Source organism: Homarus americanus, unplaced genomic scaffold (genome assembly GCF_018991925.1).
Source record: "Homarus americanus isolate GMGI-L3 unplaced genomic scaffold, GMGI_Hamer_2.0 scaffold50608, whole genome shotgun sequence".
NCBI lineage: Eukaryota > Metazoa > Arthropoda > Malacostraca > Decapoda > Nephropidae > Homarus > Homarus americanus.
The window spans coordinates 100218-125165 of record NW_024737932.1 but is presented as its reverse complement, the minus strand read 5'-3'; the positions used below and the strand labels follow the sequence as shown (position 1 = coordinate 125165).

The following is a 24948-nucleotide window of genomic DNA, read 5'->3' as shown; positions in this document are numbered from 1 at the left end:
GACCCACTATAGCGATCCTTGACGTCGCTGTTACGGTATAGGTAAACAGTCTCAAACGGTGATATAGAAATGTGTGCATCTCTTAATTACATTTTACCTGAGATATCATAATGAGAGAGAGTAATTAGACATAATATATATCTAACTTTTTATTCTCAGTTTATATGCTTACCTACCTAACTACCTACCTATCAACCTACCTGCCTATCTTTCTATTTACCTACCTATACCTCCTATCCTCATCTCATCTCCCTATCTTCCCAATACCCCACTTCCTACATCTTATTCTCCCCCAACTACTCCCCTCCCCACCCTATTATACCCCTCCCCTTCCCTACACTCCCGTACCCCCATCAAAAAATAAACAATCAAACAATACACCAACTGAAAATAATTGACACATATTGTACGGGAGTAAAAGAACTTCCTTGGAACATGGGGAGAAAATCCTTGAGTTTTTTTTGTTTACACGGTGTTCCTCCTCTTCCTCCTCCTCTTCCTCCTCTTCCTCTTCCTCCTCTTCCTCTTCCTCCTTCTGCTTTGATTTTAGATATTTGTTGCTATCCAAACCGAAGCCACAGTAAGGCAAAATGATATAGAATAACATAAAAGATAAAGTTGTAGCCAAAAGTTGGGGGCTTGTGGGGGCAGCGTTGTGAAGGGAAGAGGATTGTACCTCACACCAGCGCCACACTGACTTGTTCTGCTGTTTCTTCTTCTTTTGTTGGGGTGAGGGGAAAGCTGTGTTGCTGTCAACTTTTGTTTGGGGAGGTTGAGGGGAAAGATGTGTTGCCGTATACTTTTGTTTTTCGGTGTGTGGGTGTGTGGGTGGGTGGGTGTTGAGGTTGAGGGAAAGATGTGTTGCTGTATTAATTTTGTTTTTCGGTGGGTGGGTGGGTGGGTGATGTTTTGAGGTTGAAGGGAAGATGTGTTACTTTGTTTTAGGTGTTCAAGGGGAAAACTATGTTACTGTAACTTTTGTTTGGGGGGGAAGGGGAAGAGTTAAGGGGAAAGCTATGTTGCCCTGACTTTTATTTTGAGTGAGGGGGAAGATTCTTGTCGTGAAAATTTTGTTAGAAAGTAGAAAGCAGCATTCCGCCATGAGAGCTTTTTGTTAGTGAGAGGGGGGAAAGATGTGTTGCTGTGACTTTTGTTAGGGAAAGAGGGGATAGAGAGAGAGAGAGAGAGAGAGAGAGAGAGAGAGAGAGAGAGAGAGAGAGAGAAAAGGGGGGTGAGGGGAAAGTTTTTCTGTAAATAAAATTGTTAGGGGAGAGGGAAAGGATGCTAGTTATGATTTTTTATCGAGAGAAAGAGCGAAAGAGAAAGAGGCAGAGAGAAGAGAGAGAGAGAGAGAGAGAGAGAGAGAGAGAGAGAGAGAGAGAGAGAGAGAGAGTGTATGTGTAGAAGAGAAAGGGATAACCACTAAGGGTCTCGCTAAAGAAAAGGAGGGTTAATGCTGACCAGATTAAAACTTTCACCAGGAAGAGGGAAGTCCCTTTCTAGGAACAAATGGCTCCCAAGGACGGGGAAAGTCATGATTCTGATTCTTTCGTAAGAGAGAGAAAGCCAACCCCGGTGTAGCTTTTGTTAGGTGAGTTGGGGAAAGTTGCCCTACGCTAAACTTTTGTTAGGGAGAGGGGAATGTCATGCTGGCAAAACTTTCCCTAGGGTGAGGGGAAACTATCGGGCACTTTTACATTCATTAGAAGGAGAGAGAAAGAGAGAGAGAGGAAGAGAGAGAGAGAGAGAGAGAGAGAGAGAGAGAGAGAGAGAGAGAGAGAGAGAAAGAAAGAAGGGAGCTCTACCGATAGGGTGGGAAAATATATATAATTAATAATATTTTTTTCCCTCAATATATATACTCATACATACAGGTATATAGATATATATTCTATTATATACATTTACATATATTTATAAAGGGATAACCTGATGTATGAGTGCACTAGAAGATTAATTAGTGGATTTATATGATAATTTTACCCAAGTCGTCATAACATACACTGGGTTAAAAGAGTGTACTATAGATACACTCTCTCTCTCTCAACTCTCAGGGGCGGAGTGTACTGTACTGAGCTATGTATACTGAGCTACGTACACTGAGTTATGTACACTGAGTTATGTATATTGAGCTACTTTCACTGCTAGGAGTTATTTAGTACCGCTCACAGAGTCTTGGCTTGTCACGAGAGGCCCACAGACCTGCCGATCATAGTGTGTTAAATATCAAGAGTCACTGTAAGCGTCCTTGACTTGAACTCGTCTTGTGCGTAATTCTTAGCTGTGACTTGCTTAATAGACCCACCTGTACCTCTATTCTTACCTGTAACTTGCTTAATAGACCCACCTGTACCTGTATTCTTACCTGTAATTTGCTTAATAGACCCACCTGTACCTCTATTCTTACCTGTAACTTGCTTAATAGACCCACCTGTACCTGTATTCTTACCTGTAACTTGCTTAATAGACCCACCTGTACCTCTATTCTTGCATCTCTCTCTCTGTCAATTGGGTTTTATCTGGCTATATTTCACGTGTTTTGGCGCAAAGAGGTGCTCTGTGCTCCTCCCTGGCTATATTTACGTACCTGACACAATCAACGGGTCCTCCTTGCTATATTTTCTTACCTGAGATATAGCTGCCATATTTTCGGCTATTTTATTCTGGCTATTAATTCTCTAGCTATATCCCTCCTCTCTTCTTGACTACCTCGGGGACTCCCTTGGCTATGGTTGTTGAGTAGTTTATTGTCTCGTCTGAGTAAAGGACATATCAATTTTCATTTTCATTTTCCGAGTTTTTTTTTTTATACTTTCGTCTCCGTGATTAACCTGCGTCTTCCCTTCACTGCTAAAATATATATAACAAATATATGAGACTAAATAAAATTTCCTATTAGTAATTAATAAAAAAAAATCCCTACTCAGTAAATATATAAAAAAATGGGGAAAAAATCCCTATTTAGTAATTGCATAAAAATAACAATAAAGAGAAGAAAATAAAACGAAAATATAATTAACGAAAGAAAAAAAATCCCAATATAATAACTATATAAAAAAAATATTGAAAAAAGTTTAAGAATAGAAGAACAAGGAAGATTTTTTTTTATGGAGAGGGGTGGGGGTGGGGGAGGTTATGGGGTGGAGCAAGAATTTAAGAAGACGTGAACACAAAAATGAAGACCAAAAAAAAAAAACTGATTATTCCATGACACGATCAACAGGTTCTGTTCAACTGGAAGATCCATTCCTGAGGCGGTGAGTCGTTCCATCTGAGTTGCTGATAAATGCTGATCTATGCTCATCAATCTACATCAATTTGTTGTTAGGAAGAAGCTTGGTGGGAGGATGGGGGTGGATGGGAGCTTAGGGGGACCGGGGGAGCTTGGGGGAAACGGGGGAGCTTGGAGATGGTTGAGGGTGATGGTGTTTTGGGGAATGGGGGTGGAGGGAACTTGGGGGTATATTAAGGGGGAATGGGAGGGAGGAAAGAAGAAGAGGAATAAACTAGAAATAGATCACTCAACCGTTAAATACAAGAACAAGTTACCTAATATATTTTTTTTCCAATCGCCCCGACCCAAGAAAATTATCCAAAATATATTATTATATATACCTCAGTTAACAGAAAATATACAAAAGATACCTGGTGTATCTTTTTTCTTTTCACGAGGAAGAAAAAATAATCCGAAAAAATAATCTGAAATATATTTGTATATTTTTTCGGATAATGCTAAACAAATTCTCACTACATACTCGCTGTGAGACGCGTAAGAAACCGATCTACTAGTAATGCCTCTACCACACTCAACTAGCATTTAACACACTCATCACGCACGTAATACACTCATCGCGCACGTAATACACTCAACTAGCAACTAACACACTCAACTAGCTAACATCTAAAGACACTTGACACGCAAAGATCCGGCAATTCTCTCACCTTCCGATTGGTTCCTCCCACACGCACTCTAATGACGTCGACTTCCTGAGCTATAACACACTCACTCCTGTGTTCTGACATCAGCGTTAGTTAGGCACGACACACACACACACACACACACGATCCGACTGACTGGTGTTAACTAACCTATGACTCGATATGTTAAATTACACTGACCTATGTTAAATTATACTGACCTGTTAAATTATACTGACCTGTTAAATTATACTGACCTATGTTAAATTATACTGACCTATGTTAAGTTACTCACCTTTGTTAAATTGCACTGACCTATGTTAAATTACCCTGACCTATAACATATTTCGTTGTAGTTTGTTAATTTTTCAGCCCACGATGTAGGTCTGACTTTACTCTGACGGGTCTGACTTGAAGAGAGTATCATTGGGCTGTTTCCCTACTTTGTCCTACTCCTTCTGACAACATCTGCAGTTTCGTCTTTTCCGATTTTTTTGTATATTTTTCAGATTTTTCTCAGATTGTTAGATCATTTTTGTTAGAATTTTCCGATTTTTTCGAGTTTTTGTCTCGGATAATTTCGATTATTAATTTTTCTTTCGTTATATCTTTGATTTTTTACAGTGGTTAAAAATAATTTAATTTTTTAATATTTCTTTTAGTTTTTAATTTTGTAATTGTTTTTAGATTTTTTTTTTTTTTTTTACATTTTTAGGGAGATTTTTCACACACATTAGGACTTTTTCTTTGTTTTTAATCTGTCCTGATACGAATGCCACAGTACCTGATACTTAACATTTCTCTGTCTTACGTCACTAATTATTTGTATTTACAAATCGTAACTTTACCTCAACACTGTCCAATATAAATTACAGAATATTTTCATCATTATAATTCTTAATTTTGATTGGTCAGATGCTTCGAATAACAAGAGACTCTAGAATGACTAAATACCAAGAAGGTTTTTAACTCACAAGAACTCATAAACACGAAGACGTTTCCTGACTCACAAATCGACGACTAACACTCACATGACCTCACAAACTCATACTAAACAACCATAAACCACCAATTTGACCCTTAAACCCGTTATTCTGATTGGTTTGTTTTCTTGCTTCCCGGTTCCTCCCTCACAGGCCTTTCAAATGTTCCCTTCTATTTGGGGTCAGGTCAGTACCGCTGGTGTTAATGTAGGTTTATGGTGCTGCAGGCTGGTGGTAGTCCTGCAGGCTGGTGGTAGTCCTGCAGGCTGGTGGTGGTGGTGCTGCAGGCTGGTGGTAGTGCTACAGCCTGGTGGTGGTGGTGCTGCAGGCTGGTAAAACTAAAAGCTGCTGGTAGTATTGCAGGTTTCCAGTATATTACAGGCCTTCCAGTACTGCAAACAGCCACTACTGCAGGCTTTCAGTACTGTAGGCCGCCAGTACTGCAGGCTGTCAGTACTCCAGGCCACCGGTACTGCAGGCTACTAGTGCTAGAGTTTACCACCACACAGTAATATAGATGGCGCCATTGTCATATTCTTTGTGGAGAGCCGCGTGGTGGAGGTGTTCTGTGTTCACTCCTTCCACCCAGTAGGACCTTTCTTTCATCTCTGGCTTAATTATGCCTAGAGTCCCACTGGTGTCAGACCTTGGGAGGAGTGACACCGACAGCCGCCACGACACCTTTGCCACACCTAACCCCGTGTCATAAGAGTTTATATATATGTGTGAGGGCGAGATAAGGTTATACCACGACCCTTTTGATTTTTTCACGAGGGGTTTCTTTAAAGGCCAGTATTCTATCCTTAGTAACACGAACTTGGTTATTAAAGTCATAAGAGGTTATTAAGTCTTTCTCGCCCTCATCACTCCTATGACGGGATTTATTTATTTTTTAATTTTAATGTTATTTTGCATGTTATAATTACGTATTTTTTCAGATATTACGGAAAATTATGTTATTGATGATTTATTAATTATAGTGTAGTTATTGATATTGATTGATTCACCTGTTATTTATATTATCCAGAAAGGTAGATTTACAGGTTATCAACACGAATTTAACTTTAGGGAATTAATGCAGTGTCAATATTTCATTTCCGTAATGCCTTTCATCTACAGAGTTTGTGTGTAATTAAAGATTTTAATCATAATTAGCATCGCCTTATGTTATTGATGTTAGAATGTAATTGCAGAGAATTATTTACATTTGTACTGAGTGTAGTTGTGGAAGTGCGCGTTTTTGCATGAGTATTATTATGTTATTGCGCATGACGTACTGTAGGTGACGTAGTGATGATGTGTAATGATGACGTAGTGATGACATGTGTAGTGAAGTAGAAATTTATATAATGACGTGTAGTCCTCTCTCGCATGCTTGCCGCAGCCGCTACTTGCCGCAATATAAAGTTTTAAATGTCGTATAATTGGTAATTTATGTGAAATAAACGTATTTTACTTGCTCATTATACAATTTCTTCTTGCAGGTGAAGCGTATTATATATTCTATATCATTCTTCTGTGCTTTAACGAAGTAGTTAGCCAGATTAACCAAGGAGGGGAGGCAGGGGGGGGTGTCTCAGATGAGGAAATTGTCAAAAAAAAAATTACAATGTTTCCCACAGCTCAAAAGATCACTATGTAGCCAAAAGTCACCAGTAGTGTTGATAGACCCGCCAGACATCGTACCTCACGGAATATTATCGTGCATGTGGCACCTCTCTCGAGCGGAGAAACTCAGGGATTCCAATGAAGGTTTTATGAGTAGGTGCGTCGTCCAGTCCCGCGTGAAATACTGTACTCTCCCTCCCTCCCCATCCCTCCCTCTCTTGCTTTCGTCCGCTACCTCTACCTCCCTGTTTACCTCCTTCCACTCCACTTACTCCCTCCACTCCAGTCCCTCCATTCCAATCCCTCTCTCCGCTCCCTCTACTGTTCCCTCCTAACTCCCCTTCTGCTCCCTCCCTTGCTTTCGTACGCTGCCTTTACCTACCTCCCTCCCTCCCTCCCTCCACTCCATTCCCTCCACTCCCTCCTTTTCATCTACTCTCTCCCATCCTCCCTTCCTTCCCTCCCTACACCCTCCCATCCCCCTAAATTCTCGTTTCATTTCGGAATATGTCGTACTCTGCCTCCCGCTAATTGTGGGAGAGAGAGAGAGAGAGAGAGAAAGACTGTGTTGTTATTCACTTTGCTGAAACTTCTTTTCCTCTCTTCTGTATGTGTTGGTGTGTATGTGTCTACGTCTGTCTATCTGTCTGTCTTTCTGTCTGTCTTTCTGTCTGTTTGTGTTATTCTCTGTGCAACTTCTCTGTAAGGATGGAGGATTTTTTTTTATCTTCGTTATTTAATGAGAGGGAAGGAGGTGGGAGGGAAAGAGGGAGGGTTAGGTGTCAAGGAAGGGAGAGGAGTGGATGGGTGGGTAGGTGGGGTGGTAGGAGCGGATGGGTGGGTAGGTGGGGGGGTGGTAGGAGCGGATGGGTGGGTAGGTGGGGGCGGGTAGGAGCGGGATATGGTGTATTTGTTGCACTAGACGACAGGTGTGACAGTGCCTGGGTGAGAGTGTATGTTTTTGTTAGTGTGTGTGTGTGTGTGATTTGTTGCACTAGACGATGTGTGTGACAGTGTTTGGTGAGAGGTATATGTTTTTGTTAGTGTGTGTGTGTGTGTGTGTGTGTGTGTGTGTGTGTGTGTGTGTGTGTGTGTGTGTGTGTGTGTGTGTGTGTGCATGTGGTTTATCTGCTGATGTGCTATTCCACACAGACACTGCATTGAAACACGCAAACAAACACAAATATATGGGCTACACACACACACACACACACACACACATACACACACACACACATGAACACAATTTGCTCACATAAAAAACAAACAAACACACATAGAGTGCATACAAAGCACGCAAACACACCCACAAAGATGAACACAGTACACACAAACAAACAAACCCCCTCCACAAACACACACAAACACCCACATACATCCACACCTACCAAAAAACAAAAACAATAACACACAGATAAAATACAAACAGTCAGGTATATGCATGTGGTGGGTGACAACAAACATGTAGGTGGCGCAGCGAAGAGGCCGGGAGGGACAGGGGGGGAGGGAGGAAGGGGGGAAGGAGAGGGGAGGGACAGGAAGGAGATACAGCCGGAGAGACAGGTGAGATAGACAGAGACAGAAGGCAGCAGAAAAGGAGGTGAAATTGGAAAAAAGGCAGAGCATTGACTAGGTGTCTGGGTGTCTCTTGATGAGGTGGCAGTCTCAGTTATCAGGTGAGGAGGCATCATTCCCACACACAGGTGGTGCTGGGAACCACCTGCCAGGGAGGTGCAGGCTGCTGCAGGTGAGCTAGGTGACGGGGAGGAGGGGTGAGGTGGTGAGGCGGAGAGAGAGAGAGAGAGACTGATACAGTGAGAGGGAGAGAGTGAGAGAGGAACCTCCCCTTAGGGCTGGACACACTGCAGCGGTGGTGGTGGTGGTGGTATTGATGATGGTGGTGGTTGATGGTGGTGGCTGGTGTGGTAGTGAATAGTGGTACAAGATGGTGATGATTACGATGATGATGATACCAAGTTTTGATTGAGGATTCTAACACGACTATTACTATACAAGAAGCGTCCTAATGTTACCATGACAACAGTGACCATAACACCCCAGACTGTAACTATAGTAATTATTAATCATAACACCTACATTATTTTTTACCTGAAATATTGAACACAGGTGAGAAGTCCGTCCCTCACCCCTCACCACGTAAACACAAATCAGCTGTTAGAGTGAGAAAGATAGATCTAGTTTACTATAGAAGCAACAACTATCTCAGTAACGTAGTGAGTCCTCCAGTGGGGAAGAAAAAACATAAAAAAAAATATTCCCCCTGAATCGACACGTTTATAAAAATTAATGAAGAAACTTGTCTTGGCGGCATTTCACATCAAGACACGAGACAGACTTCAGAAAAATATCTTTACTGACGTGTAAAAGATGGCATCAGGAAATGTTTTTTTTTTTTTAGGTGTGATTTTTCTTTTTTTCATTCATTGATACTAGAAAAAATACTATGATTCTGAAATTCATTATATCCATTTAATTTATTCATAAACCAAAATAAACAAATTCATATTTTAAATCATATTATTTCTATCTTACAATGAATGATAAAAATAATCTGTTCTTTCATCCGGGATAATTTTTCGAAATATAAATAAATTATCGGATACGTGAAAAAATTATAAAAAAAGATAAATTAAAATAAAAATTTCGATGTGGTAAATGAGTTAAAATCTATACTTAGATCTTAAAAAACTGCCAGACACACGTATCTCACTCTCAATCTGTGTGTGTGTGTGTGTGTGTGTGTGTGTGTGGACCAGATCTCTCTCTCTCTCTCTCTCTCTCTCTCTCTCTCTCTCTCTCTCTCTCTCTAGTGTTCCAGTAATGCTAAGTCTCTTATTTCATCTCTGACTGTTGATTCTTTAAACAACTATTTTTCCTAATCGTCTCATTTTTAGTTCTCTCTTTTTTTTCATTTTTCTTTCTGTGGGGGATGGGAAGGAAGAGGGGTGGAAGAGGAAGGAGGAAGAAGATGAGGAAGAGAATGGGATTAAATCACTTCTCTAACATCATCTCTTTGTTATTTATTTATTTCCCTCTTCTTTTATTCCACCTCTTTCTTTTTTCCTTGTTTTCTTTCCTCTTATTAACGCCAATTTCGCTTTCCTGTTATGTGTAAATTCTTTTTAATTTATTTGTTATCCTTTCATTCTACTTCCTTCTTCTTGTTCTTGTTCTTCTCTTTTCTACATTGTTTCTTTTTCTCTCTCTTTCTCTCTCTCTTTGTATATATTCCTCTTCTCTTTTGTGTTTTTTTTAAGCGGCGTGTTTGTCAAGTCCCCCTTTTCTTCCTTCCTGTCCTATCTCTTCTTTTATCTTTTATTCTTCTTTCACTTCGTCTTTACTTTCGTTGTTTTTGATTTTCATCTTTATTTACATTTTCTTAGTCACTTCCTTTGTCTTGCTCTCTCCATCATCTCCACCAATCCTGTGTTACCTCTTCCCCACCCTCCCTTTACTCCTGCCCATCTCCCCCAGGTCCTCCCTTTAACCCTTACCTCCTCCCCTTAAAACCCTCCCCCTCCTCATTTCCCCCTTAAAATCCTCCCCCTCCTCATTTTCCCCCTTAAAACCCTCCCCCTCCCCATCTTCCCCCTTAAAATCCTTCCCCTCCCCATAACCCTTTACCCCTCCCCATCTCCGTCTTCCCTAGCTCCTCACTCCCTGGGGCAGACACAACTATGCAAATACGACGCCTGGCCCAGTTTTCTCTAATGGCGAGCGACCTAAGCCCTTAAATCGTGAGGGGAAAGACGTAGGAGGGAGGGGGAGGAGGAGGGGGTGCTGGTGGCGAGGGAACGTGGGGGAGGGGAAAAGAGAAAGAAGCGGAGGAGGAGGAAGAGAGTGAGAAAGGAGGAAGAGACAAGTGAAGGGTTGTGGAGAGGGAAGGGAGGGAAGAGAGGAAGGTAAAGTAGAAGAGTAGAAGAGGAGGAAGGAGGGTGAGGGAGAGGGTGAGGAAGAATGTAGTGTACTTGACTATATGGCTTCACTGAGCTGACCAGATTAAGACCAAAACTGTATTCTAGTTTGTCACTAAAGGTGTTAAACTAACTAACTTAACTGCTAAACTGTGGAACTAGAGTCTTTGTCCAATTTTGACACCATTTACACTAACCATCTTCTATGCGTTGTTGTTCGAGTGATTTTGTTTACATACTTGTTCGCTCTTTCGGTTAATAGTGTGATTTATAGTAACGACGCCTTGAGAGTTTTATATAGTATGGTCTTATAACCTGAGAGCTGCTTCACGTCAACACTGCCTCGCTTCTTGCCGCCTCAGACACTCTCCCCTCGACACCGGGGTTTCGTAATTAAAGGAAATCGCAAATCTTTAACTTTTCTGTTTAAAAATAATGCAGGTTTCTTCTTGGTCGGCGGCGTGCGGCACAATTTTTGCGATAGGTGGGGATGATATGTCAACAATCATCGTGTTTTTAGGAGAAGCTCAGGGAGAAGGAATGGAGGGGGGGGGTGACGAGAGAGAGAGAGAGAGGGGGCCGGAAGAGAGGGATGCAGAGGAGGGCGAGGGGAGAGAGAATGGAGGAGAGGGAGGTATAGAGAGAAGGCGAGGGGAGAGGGAGGTATAGAGAGAGGGTGAGGGGAGAGGGAATAAGAGTAAAGGAAAGGGGGGTAAAAAGGAAAGGCAGTAACAGGTGCACTGTGAAGGTCTTAAGTGTGACGCTTGACACAAACTTCCTCTCAAAGTAAGGAACTCTGATGTGAGAAACATGACAACATCTATCTAACACATGTGAATAATTATAAACACATTAGAATAATCTTTCTTTCTTTTTGTATATTCCTAAATCCGTCATTCTCTAGTGCTTAATATAACCCTGAAACAACTAGGAAAGAGAGGCACGTCAATCAAACACAATTAAGAGAAAAAAATAGTTTGAGGTCGTGTGTATAATAGCCTTCGTTTGTCCTCTATAGCGTCTTATTCTGGAGGTTCAATCGTGTAAAAAATCTAGTGCGTGCGACTGGATCCCTCTCTTATGCCCTCCTCCCTCCCTCCTCCTTCTCCTCCTCCTCTCCTCCTTCCTTCCTCCCTCCTTCCCCCTCCCGAGTTATGTTATGGCCGTCGGGCTGGTGGTGCTCCTTCCCTCTATGGATGATGGGGAGGGGCGGAAGGAGGGCGTGAGGGAGGAGGTTCACTGCCCCTTCCACTGTCTATGAAGGAGGGAAGTGTTGGAGGGAAGAGTGCTGAGGGAGGGATGAAATGAACTGCAGCTCAGCCTACAAGTCTCCAGGTGATTTTAATTACGTTACTGAGAACATAATACAACTTTTAATCATGGTTGGATCTGCCTTTGGATTGAGTAGCAGTTGGTGGCTTTATTTATCGTGTGTGTGTGTGTGTGTGCGTGTGTGTGTGTGTGCGAGGACAGCTCTTGTGTGCAGGGTCACGGTGCCTTCACTGATACAGTTGCGTGTCTGGAGTTGGTTGTATGTAGAGTTTATTAGTGTGCAAAGCAAGTCTTTTCATGTGCAAATTTGTAATTTGTATGCAAGGAAGTGAAATATTTCTATTGCAATCCCGGAAAGTAGCATGGGTCTTGTGTGTGTGTGTGTGTGTGTGTGTGTGTGTGTGTGTGTGTGTGTTCGCCACCTTCACTCTCGCACCATATACTCTCAACTTTCCACACTGTCTGCAGCAAACTATGTCACCTTTAATAATGAAATTCAGTGTAATCATTATGTTTTATAATTAGTCTTCAACAGTCTTAAGTTACCTTCGGTCTAAAAGAATATTATATGTTATTCTCTCAAAAATATCGTATTTTTCTCCACTGAATAATCATAAATTATCGTATCTCTCTAAATAACCATTTGTCTTTCCTTAACATTAAATTATATATTATTTCTAAAATAATCTCTAACTTATCTTTTCCTCTAAAGAAAAACAGAAGCAAACAGTAAACACATTTTTTTAAGAACTAAAAAAACAGATCCCGTAAGAAAAACAGCGTCGTTTCCCCAAACTAACAAATCACATAAACTGACACCGTTCTCAACTCATCAAAAAGAATTTAGATGTCTGGGCCAAAAGACGAGCACTTTATCATTAAAGTTTTTCTTTTATCTTGAAGCAATCGCTTAAAGGAATTCCAATTATGAAAAATAGTGGGGTTGCCTGGGGAGTTGTGGGCGGGCCTGCCTCACTCAGCTCTGGGATCCCGCTCGCTCTGCCGGATGTGATCCTCTTTTGTTTCCTCTTGCTCCCCGATGCGCCTTGATAAACACGAGTAAAAAATCAATGTTCCTTATCGTTCTGTTATTGTTATTAAAAAACTAAAATTCATGACGTCAAATGTACTCCTATATCGCAAACAAACGAAGAATTTCCTGTTTTGTCTTAATAGATAGAGGAAACTGACACGAGTAAATTGTAGCAGCGTGATGACTGTAAGTAATGTCCCACGGTACACTGAAGATTTGCCTTATCGCAGATCCTGGTAGTAAAAGTTAACGCTGATATTTAAGCAGGATGTTACGAGCTTGGGAATACGAGGAATATCTCAGTAGAACAAAATACACACATAAAACTGATGATTTTTTTACTGTAACTCGTGAATCTGGAGATGATATCAGAGCCATGTACAGACACCAGTGCTTAAAGTAAACATCACATGAGGAATATATTAACATACACCATTATATAAAAATAATTATATTTACACTCGGAAGAAAAATACAACTCGCAAAATACTACAACACTATAAAACACTATAGTTATGATTCAGTGATGTCTGGTTTAATTTCGTGATCATATGAGTAACAATCCTGTAGTGACTTAAGTACTGTACTGTAGTGGGTGTTTATGGGAGATCAAAACAAGCTCTCGGTGCACAGCAAAACACAGTCATTTTCTTAAAATATTCCAACACAGAGGAATTTTTTTTTTCCGTGATGTAAACCTGGCAGCAGAGTTCGATACTATCAAATGAGATCTACGCCATATTAACACGAAAAACACTTTTGATGGATTGGACTCAAATTCAGACCAAATAACTCAGAGATTTATTTTTCCTTCTCTCTCTCCCGGAAAGTGATTCTCTCGGCGTTTTATAGCACATATTAATTAATTTCCCTGATTCGAAGCTTCCCTGTCAATTAGATTATTAAGGAGCCGCGTTTGAAATTAAATTACAATCGGCTCTTTTGATTAATATTGTTTTATTACACTACTTTATATTATTATTGAAAGCTCGGCACACGGCGGTTTAGATGAGCTCGTACGCTGATCACCTCGAGTAATAACTGAATTAAAATCTGATTGTCAAGTGTTACCATGTAAATAGAGGCGCCGGCCTTCATACAGCCGACTGATAAGTAGAACCCAGCTGAATGGTAATGTCGAAATTAAATAAGTTCGCCGTTGCCCATTATTAAAGTCATGCGTAAAACCCCATGTATTTATTTGTATATTCTGTGTATACTATGTTTTGTTGTATGAAGTGATGAGGGGGGTACATGGGGGTTATAGGTTTGTGTGTAACGATGGGGAGAGAGAGAGAGAGAGAGAGAGAGAGACAGAGAGAGAGAGAGACGAACGATAGTCAATGATGAGGAAAGCGTCTTGTACTCTCTCTCACACACACACAGTATTATTTACCCTGCAACATAAGACGCTTGCAACATTGATTAAAAACAAAGGTAAGAGCGTAATTTGGTCACGAGTAATGTGTTTGTTGATCGGTATGACTCTCTGTGTGTACGAATGTCTGTGTTGAAGTGTGTGTGTGTGTGTGTGTGTGTGTGTGTGTGTGTGTGTGTGTGTGTGTGTGTGTGTGTGTGTGTGTGTGTGTGTGTGTGTGTGTGTGTGTGTGTGTGTAGGAGAGAGAGAGTCTGTGTGTTTGTTTGGTTTGTGTGTGTATGTCTGTGTATGGGTGTATAACTTATCAACAGGTGCACGCTTGTTGTGTGTGTGTGTAGTAGCACACACACACACACACCACACCTGGATCATGTTCAATCATTCTCCTCCCTCTTGCTCCCCTCTCCTCTCCTCTCTCCCTCTCTCTCACTCCTCACCTCTCCTCTTCCCTCTCCCCCTCTCTTCTTCCCTCTCCTCACCTGACCTATCTGCCCTATCTCAATTTCTCTTCTTTCCCTTTTCCTTCAGTCTCTATCCTCTTCTTCCTCTTCCCTCCTATTCACAAACTTTCCTTACCCCTTTCTCACCATCTCCCATCTTCCCTTTCTCTCCCTCCTCTCCTCCTCCCCTCAACTCTCCCCTTAACCTTTTTTCCCGTTTCCTCTCCCTTCCCTCTCCTGTAACTCTCTCCTTAATCCTTCCCCCGTTATCCTCTCTATCTTCCTCTACCACCACTCTCTCTCTCTCTACCCCTTTCCATCCCACTCTCACCTCTAGCTACCCTCTCTCATACTTTCTCTTCCCTCAACCCCACTCCACCCTTTTTTCTTCCACTCCCTCAACCCCACTTTTCCTTCCCTCTCCCCACTCACCTTAACCTACCTTTTTGCCCCACCTCCACCCATCTCTCCTCCCCCATCCCATCCCTCTAACTCCCCCACCCACCTCTTAACTCCCACCCATCCCTCTTAACTCCCCCACTCCATCTCTAACTTCCCACCCCACCCATCCCTCTCTTACCCCCACCCCATCCCTCTTAACTCCCCCACCCATCCCTCTTAACTCCCCACTCCATCTCTAACTCCCCCACCTCCACCCATCTCTCTTCCCCACCCCATCCCTCTTAACTCCCCCACCCCATCCCTCTTAACTCCCCACCCCATCCCTCTTCTCCCCACCCATTCCTCTTAACTCCCCCACTCCATCTCTCAACTCCCACACCTCCACCCATCGCTCTCACTCCCCCACCTCCACCCCTCTAACTCTCCCACTCCATCTCTCTCTCCCCCTCTCATCCCTCTTAACTCCCCACCTCCACCCATCTCTCACTCCCCCACCCGACCTCTAACTCCCCACCCCATCTCTAACCTCCCACCCCTTTCTCCCCATTCCGTCTCCCTCACCCCAAAGGATGCCTTTTTCAACTGCCAAACCAGTCAATAGTGGCAGAGGCAAACTTTTCCAGCCCCCGATTGAAGACTCAAATTCAATATTTAGGTCCAAAAGTGTATTTTTTATCCCCACAGATGGATAGAATTAAAAAAGTTTGAAAAAGTTGTATCGACTGTCTCTGCATCTTGAAGGCTGTGGTGGTGGTGGTGGGTGGTGTGTGGGGTGATGGTTGGTGGTGGTTGGTGGGTGGTGGTGGTGGGATGGTTGGTGGTGGTTGGTGATAGTGATAGTAGTGATGATGGTGATGATCTTAGTGTTGGTAACAATACTGATAGTGTTAATAATTATAATGTTTTAGTTATATAATTTAGACCTTTTATTTAATCTTATATAATAATCAATGACAACTTTTTTTTTGTATTTCCACATTATTAAAATTTTGCCTTTGGGATATTTTTTTCTAAATCTTAAAATACCCTGAAAAAAAAAGACGAAACAAATTTAAAGAAACAAAAGACAATCGTGATTTAATAATTCCAGAGAGTGAATAAAAATAAAAACAAATTCATATAGGAGACAAACTCACTAGAGATTCTTATAGGGTTAACTAACAATTTAATTTCCCGTATATAATTATATTTATTTCATTATCGCTGCTAAATTAAGAGTTGGTTTTTTATTGGTCTCTGGGTGGAAGATAAAGTAAACTCGTCCCTCTAGCCTGGCATCATAAGTTCCAGAGTCTAGTATCTTAGCTTATGCCTCTCCCATCCCTCCCCTATCCCCTTTCCCTCCCATCCCTTCCCCCCTCCTCCTCCTCCAGAAGAGATAAAAAGCCTCCTTCCTTCCAGAGTCAAAGGCAAAAAGTTTGGACGAAATATTCAAATCGAAAAAATTATTGTAATTCCTTCCGTGTGTTCGATCTAACGCACAAAAAAGGCTCTTTCACAAAAGTTTATTAATTAAGATTTAATTGGGTTCATTTGATTTTGGCACTAGTAGAATAAAAGTTGGGTGTTGAGGCATCTGCTCCAGGTCAGCCCAGGTCATGTGTGTGTGTATGTGTGTATGTATGTGTGTGTAAAAGAAAATATCTACGATACCAGTACACACACACACACACATGCAGTATGGTGTTGAACTCGCCTTTTATCTACACAGGCGATAAACATAATTGTGTACACGCTGAAGCCTTTAATCTGGCAACAGTGTGTAAAGGACTGTGGTCTGCCTCGTTGTTGTTGTCTGTACTAATGTGTTCAGGTAACTTTTAATTTATTAGTATTTTGTGTGTGTGTGTGTGTGTGTGTAAAATGTATGTATGTACGTACCCGTGTGTGGTTTATATGTAAGCCGGTATTTACAAATTTACATATAAATTGCAGTAAAGTGAAAGATTAAAAAGACCAACAAAAATAATAATTTAAAGGACCTTACAAAATATCCCTGGTACAAACTTTATTTTTTATTACTTTTTTTTTTAATTCTTTGTTATTATTAATATTATTTACACGCATTAACAATAACAAGTATATGAAAAAAGATGGAAAGTATATATATGGACTCGACTAGGGAAGTGTCACAGGAACAACAAACACTCACTGCACTGTAAGGATTTTTCCCAACTTTGGTATTAATCCGCCTGATCAGAGCTTAGTCCCTACTCCCCCTCCCTCCCTTTCTCCTCCCCCCCTTCACCCCCTACCTCCCTCCGCCTCCCTTCCCCATCTCACCCTCTCCCTCCGCCCCCCCCATCTCACCTACTCTACGTACGAGTATATCTCCACCTGTCTCCCCAACACCACCTACCTATCTCTCTCTCTCTGTTTTCTCTTTTTATCTCCTTTCTAACATTCCTTTCCTCTAACCCTCATCTATTACCTGACACTCCCTCCTTCCCATTCTCTATCCTTCCTTCCTTCCTTCCTCCTTTCTCTCCCTTCCTCTCCCTTCCTCCTCCAAATCTCACCGCTTCCCTCCTTCACCACTCTTATCCCCCCCCCCGCTACTCTCCTTTTCCTCCCTCTCTCATATTCTTCAATCCCTCCATTACTTATGTTCTCCTCTCTCTTCCCCCATTCCCACAAATCTCCCATCACCTCCCACTCCCCTCTCCTGCTCCCTCCCTCCCTCCTCTCCCTCCTCTCCCTCCTCTCCCTCCCTCTCCCTCCCTCTCCCTCCTGCCCAGGAAAATAACAGTAAGCAGAGAGACAGTCAGACTTAATCACAGCTGTAAGTTAAACAATCCCTTTGTAAATATAATACCTGGCTGGCAACTATTACGCCCTGATAAATATGTTAATTTTGCCCGAAAAGTGACGATGATTTTTTTTTGTTAATTTTTATGTAGTGATGATAATTTTTTTTTTAATTTTTGAGTAATGATAATTTTTTTGTTTTAAATTTTAAGAAGTGATGATCTTTTTGTTTTAGAAGTAATGATGATTATATTTTTTATGTAATGATAATTTTTGAGTAGTGATGATTTTTTTTTTTTTTGCTAGAAGTAATGAAGATTTGTACTTATTTTTGCCGGAATATAATAGATTTTTTTTTTACCACAGTAGTGCCATATATTTTTTTATGCTGAAATATTGACAATTATTTTTTTTACTGTTAAATTTTGACAGGCGGTAGCGGTATAGATTCAAAATTTCCTGAAAAAATACATAATTTTCTGTTAATTGGCCAGAAAAAAGTGACGATACTTTTTTCTTAATTTTGACCAGAAAAGTAACGATATATTTTTGCTAATTTGGAGGAAAAGAGGATTTGGGGGGGGTTTATTTTTTCCTCACGTAATCGTTAATGTGATAAAGATTTACACATACACACACACAAACACACAAACACACACACAAACACACACTCACACTCACACACACCACACAACATCGTACATGGGCTTTCTGACTCTCTCTCTCTCTCTCTCTCTCTCTCTCTCTCTCTCTCTCTCTCTCTCTCTCTCTCTCTCTCTCTCTTTCATAGGCCGGGGACATCAACGTCAGATTTTGTTTCAGATTGTCACGGGGCTAATCAAAGTGGAACTCGTCTTGTGATTGGCTCTGATTGGGGGCTGCTGACAATTATCTCAATGGCACTCTTGTAATTAGCTGCGATCGGGTTGTTTACACCTCTCTGATTAACTACTAATGATCTGAATGGCCAAACTGTTGTGAGAAAATTACGTCTAATTAACTAAATATCATGGCGCAGTGAGTCCCTGATTGGCCGAATAGTAGTGACCTTGTGATTCGTGATTGGCCAGGGGGTAGTGAAGTGTGTGTGTCTCGTGATTGGCCAGACAACAGTGACAGGCCAGACAGCAATGACAGTGACTCGTGATTGGTCAGGTAGCAGTGGCAGTGACTTCTGGTTGGTCAGGTAGCAGTGGCAGTGACTCCTGATTGGCTAGACAGCTCGATCAATCCTCTCATTGTCACACTGATTCCTCATTGGCTGACTTCTGGGGGATGTGCCACTTGACTAACCAAAAGTGCACTGACCCTGAATAGCGCCATAGTAGAGACTAAGATGAATGAGAAAGGAGGAGAGGAATATTGAAAATGGGGAAATGGAAGGAGAAAGAAAGGAAGATGGAGGAAAGGAGATCAGGAGGGAGAGAGGGTGAAATGGGGGGGGAAGGAGGTAAGGGAAGGAGTTAGGGAAAGAGTGAAAGAGGGGGAGGAGGGGGAAAGAAAACAGAGCGATGAGAAAAGGGAGTGACGGAAGGTAAGAACAGAAAGAGGAAAATGGAAAGAAGAGCAACTAGAGGAGAAGGAATGGGAGGAGAGGGAAGAGAAGAAGAACTAGAGTAGAAGAAGGGAAGGGGTGTGAGGGGAAGGGAGAGGTGAGAAGGAGGGAGGGAAGAGTGCTACCCAGGCATCTTCTCTTCTCCTTGCATTGATATGATAATCACGTTAAAACTAATTGTTCATTTTTGTTGCCCACTCCTTGTCAACTCCCTCTCCCCCCTCTCCACATCCCTCCCCCCCCCCTCCCCAACCCCCCCCCCTCTCCTCCCCCCACACTCTCTGGCATCGGTCGGTCTGTCGGTGGGCTGTTAGTTGCCTCCGACTGATTATGTCTTTCAATTCCTGTATTATTCGTGTTAATTTCTATAGGGTTTGTTTACTTTTGTTTTCTCTTCCATAGTAGACAGTTCTCGTGCGTCTGTATGTCTGTCTGTCCGTCCGTCCGTCTATCATTCCGTCAATATTTTGCTTTTGTTCAGTTAATTAAGTTAGGTGTTTTTTTTTTACTATTTTTTTTTTGAATATTTATAACATATGAACTATAAACTAGAGACTTAAGTGTGAATTTAACATCTAATTTAACATTGTTTAGTGTCCCCAGGGGGTGAGTTAAGAGTGACGTAATGTTAAATTGTCTACGTTTATCTTTCTGTGTCTTTTATGGGAATTTGTTTATACTTTTTTTTTTACTTTTGTTACTTTTTTAAGGTGAATAAATTTTATTTTATTTTTGTTTTTCATTTGTTTACATACATACATACATACATACATACATACATACACACACTAAAAGACACCTATCTCTCTCTCTCTCTCTCTCTCTCTCAGGACCCGACCATTTAGGAGAAACATAACTTGGAGCCTCATAAATATATCACTTGCTGACGACTCTTTTACGTCGAGAGAAAAGGGAAAAGGAGGAGGAGTGAAGAAGAGGAGGAAGAGAAAAGGAAAGGGGAGTGTAGGAGAGGAAGGAAGGAAGTGAGTAGAGGAAGGGGTTAGAGAAGAGGAGGATGGGAGAAGAGAAGGGGGAATACAGAGGAGGAGGAAGGAATGGTAAAAGGGGGGGGTGGGGAGTGTAGGAGAGGAAGGAAGGGAGGAGACAAGGGGGTCAGAGACAAGTAAGGAAGGGGGAAAAAGTAGGGGGGAGTGAAGGAGAGGAAAAGAAGGGAAATGAAGGAAGGGATAGGGTTAAAGACGAGGAAAAGAGAAAGAGAAACAGTGAAGGAGGATTAGAAAAAAATAAATAAACAGAAAGAGAAAGTAAAGGGAAGAAGATGCAGAAGAAGAAGTGAAAAGAAGGGAGAGTTAAGGGGCGTTAGCATATACAGATGGGAGTACTGGGTAATGTTAGTAGCCATCGTTGGTGTTAAGACTCAGGAACACACAACAACTGGTCTGGTCGTGTTCTCCCGCCATTCATTATCTTATTACACGTATAGCCTTACCCTCCACTATGTTAAATAACTTAATTATTTCCCGGGGCACCAGCAGGAGGTATTCACTTCAGTAGGGGTATTTATCAACATCCTGAAGGTTTAGGAAGGCATCGTCGGGAGGAGGAGGAAGGGACGGGGGTACACTGTAGCTCCACCTCAACACAACGTCTCGAAGGGTGAGAATGAAAGTTTTGTCTATCGATCAACCGGCTGTAAGGAACATGGTGGGCCGGATAACACGGTGTTGGCCCGGGGACCCTTCATATTGCGGCCGTAAACTGGTGGAGATGGTTGGTGGGTTCTCCTTGTATTGGTGGAGTTCGGTCTGGCTGCTATGGTCTGTAACCTCTCCTTCCCCTCCCTCTTTTTCCTCTCTTTTTCTCCTCCCTCTTCCCCTCCCTCTTTCTCCTCCCTCATTCTCCTCCCTTTTTCTCCTCCCTCTTTCCTTATAGTCTTCCATCTTTCATCCCTACCTTCTGATAGCCCCTTCCATCGTTGCCTCTCCTCCTTACCCCCTCCCTCCCTCCCTATCTCCCCCCTCCCTTCTCTCTCTTAGGATCTTTATCTCTCCTTCTTCCTGCTTTATCTCTCATTTCCCATCAAAACATTCTTCCCCTTCTCTATACATCACGTTATCATCATTTTGTTTTGCTATTTTCTATTCTTTTTCACATCTTATTTATCGTATTTTTTTATTATTTACTCTTATTACGTCTTTCGTCTTGGTTTCCCCTTTTGTTTTTCTTTAATGTATATGACTCTCTCTCATCTCTCTCTCTCTCACTCCCCCTTTTGCTTCACACTGTCCCTTTAAACACATATTATAAACTCATTTAGTCGCCTCTTCCTCTCCTCATTCTAATCTTTTTTTTTTCTTTTCTTTTTTTTTCCTCTCGTGTGTGGGTTTTTTCTTTCTCTTTTTCTATGTCCTATTTTCCCCTCTGTTCGCTCTTTTCTTCCCTCTCTTCCCTCTATTCGCTCCCAGTTTTCTCCCCTTCCAGTTTTAAATACGTTGGTAATCTAATGCTTGTAATTTGGGAGCTATTTTTAAATAATTTTAATTTTTATTTTTTTTTTCATTTTTTTTTTTTTTAGATTTTCCTCGATATTTTTGTTTGTATATTTGTTTGCATTATTATCATAGGTTGTTTATGTTGATGATAATTAGTTTTTATTAATTAGTTTATTTGGGTTATTTTCAGTTCGTTTTATTTATTTTTTTTGGGGGTGAAATATTTATTAGTTGTTTCATCTTACATAATTACGCTTGTCCATCCATCCGCCTGTCCATATATATATGTGTGTGTGTGTGTGTGTGTGTGTGTGTGTGTGTGTGTGTGTGTGTGTGTGTGTGTGTGTGTGTGTGTGTGTGTGTGTGTGTGTGTGTGTGTGTGTGTGTGTGTGTGTGTGTTGTACGTCCATTCAGTTATAATACACTTTGCTGCGAAATTCTTACATTTATTTATTTTCTACTTCACAACTCTCCTTCTTCTCTTCGTCCTCCTCCTCTTTGCCCCTCCTCCTATTCATCTTCTCCTCCCCCTCTTCCCTATTTTCACATCTCTCTCTCTCCTCTCAAGTCCAGAATACTACTTTTTTTTCTTTCACACATTCCACTTTTGCGTAATTTACACCGCGTTGAGGAGAAAAATCTCACACATTTGCAGAGGGAACCAATAGTGAGAGGCGTTGTGTGAAATGGTTGTGTGAGTGAACGATGGAGACCAAGTATGAGAGAGAGAGAGAGAGAAGAGAGAGAGAGAGAGAGAGAGAAGAGAGAGAGAGAGAGAGAGAGAGAGGCGGACTTATGAGTGTGAATTAGAGAAAGAGAGAGGAGAAAAGAGAGTGTGATAGAGAGAGAGAGAGAGAGAGAGAGAGCCAGACCTGGACCTAGGGCAGACGGACTCCTGAATTAAAAGGCTTGTTGCAGTAACGAGTTTTTAATGTTACCGCTCAGGAACGAAGGAAAAAATCTATTGAACTGCAATGGCACTGATGTCCCCCCTTTCGTCTTTATGTCTGTCCTCGTGGCACCCTATGTGTTGATAATTCTCTCTCTCTTATTATCTCTCTTTCTTTTCTGTCCCTTCCTTTTTTCTTATTATATTTATCTCTCTCTCTCTCTCTCTCTCTCTCTCTCTCTCTCTCTCTCGTTGTGGTGGTCAAGGGTTATTGTGTGTGTGTGTGTGTGTGTGTTATTGACCCAATGTTTGTGTTTGTGTTTCAAAGCGACCGAAGGCGATGGTTAAAAGCCTGTGTGTGTTGAAGTGATCAACATGCACATACACACACACACACACACACACACACACACACACACACACACACACACACACACACATTCATACATACAAACATGCACACACACACACACACACACACACACACACATACATAAACTCCTACACACATACACAACCATATACACATACAAAATAATACACACACACTCACACACACGCGTGCACACACACACACACACACACACGGTCAAGTGTACGCAAACAGAGAAGACAAGAGGCAGTTACAAACACGCACGAATTTAAACACTGTACACTTAAGTGCACTCACATCTAACGACGTCTATACACACAGTCGCCATAACATACGCGCGCACACACACACACACACACACACACACACACACACACACACACACACACACACGCACACACCTAAACTGAGCTGCACACCAACGACACAACTGACCCATGACTCCCCTTCCTCAGGATGAGAGGAAGAGAAAGAGAAAGAGGAAGGAGGAAGGAGGAGGCAGGGGAAGGGGTGGAGGGAAGGAAGGGGGGGTGAGGACGGAGGAGGAATAGGGAAGGAGGGAGAAGGGATGGAAGAGGGGAGGGAGGGACGGGAGGGGTGAGGGAGGGAGGGAGGGAGGGAGGGAGTGAGGGAGGGAGCCAGGCATCCAAATTAAATGAGAAGCGGTTTTTGGAAAATGAATTGCCACATTACTAACGCCGGACGAGGCAGTGCGTCTTAACTTTTGCTGCTGGGCTGTGGCGGCGCATCGCAAGTGGCCACATCAACGCCGCCGCCGCCACACTCTCCGCCGCCTTCACACTGTTGCTGCCGCCGCCGCCACACAATTGTCTTTATAACCGCCGCCTCCGCCACCCGATTTCATAACTGCCGCCGCCGCTACCACACAACTGTCGTCATAATTGCCGCCGCCACACTGCCTCTATCATAACTGCCGCCGCCTTGGTGTCGGTGTTATATCTGCCATCGTTACTGCCACCACACACACACACCGCCGCTGTTGCCACACTGACACTCACCACACCACCACATTGACCGTCCCTCACCACACCACCACACTCACCCTCACGACTATGGTTGACCTCAAGGACTTCAGAAACACATTTGGTTGATACAGTACAGCCAAGGGATGACACACACACACATACACACACACACACACACACACACACACACACACATGGAGACGCACAGGAGGAGGGAGAACGATAGGGTGGGTGTTAGGAGAAGCTGGTGGAGAACACATAAGAGTGAGTGCCTGGGGAGTAGGAGATAAGAGCCAGGAGACGCGGAGAGCGGACTGGCACTCGGGGAGGAGAACCGCCATGCAAGTTTGATAACGGAGTAAGTTTTTTAGAGGTTTGCTGGGAATGAGGGAATAATTCAACTCTTTACGTGGGGGATAGAACTGCCGATCCCCCTTACTTGTGGGGTTGAGGGAGGGGTAGGAAGGAAGGGGGGTGATTAAGGGGTGAGGGGAGGAAGGGGGAGGAGTGGGAAGGTAGAGGGAAGGTAGGGGGAGGGGGAGGAACGTAGAAGAATGGGTAGGAAGGAAGCGGGAAGGGTAGGAAGGAAGGAAGGAAGGGGGTGTTTAAGAGATGAATGGAGAGAAGGAGAAGGGGAAGACAATGCAAGGGGGAACAAGGGGTTTTGAGGGGGATGCTTAACTCTAATAAGGATATTGTTAAGGGTATGATAATAAGCGTGAGTGCCTCTCAAACACAAAGTGAACTATCAGGCACTAGTGTCAGTAATATTAGTGGCACTGTAGACAAGACCCATACCTGTAAAACTCGTCGATGACTTTTTCTGACGTTTTTTGAGGGGTGAAGACCACAGGCGCCAGAAGAGTACAGGTGAAGGGATTATTGTCTTGGATAAGTTTGAGGATTTTTGGAGCTTATTTGACTTTTTTTTCTATTTTTTGCCTCATTGTGGGGAAGGTCTCAGAGAAGGACACA

The 24948-nt window shown here is 42.4% G+C and overlaps 1 protein-coding gene across 3 annotated transcripts in view; it reads left to right on the top strand.

Annotated features, from left to right (window-relative positions):
• The window catches only part of LOC121873621 (zinc finger protein 384-like), a 155057-nt gene that overhangs the window by 39670 nt on the left and 90439 nt on the right, over nt 1-24948 (top strand). The window contains exon 1 of one of the 3 annotated variants that reach the window (XM_042377263.1): nt 5058-5087. The exons of the other annotated variants lie outside the window; for them this stretch is intronic. Coding sequence (XP_042233197.1) covers nt 5064-5087 — 24 coding nt within the window. The 5' untranslated portion in view covers nt 5058-5063. Of the gene's footprint in view, nt 1-5057; nt 5088-24948 lie in introns of those variants that run through there. 3 annotated transcript variants of the gene reach the window in all.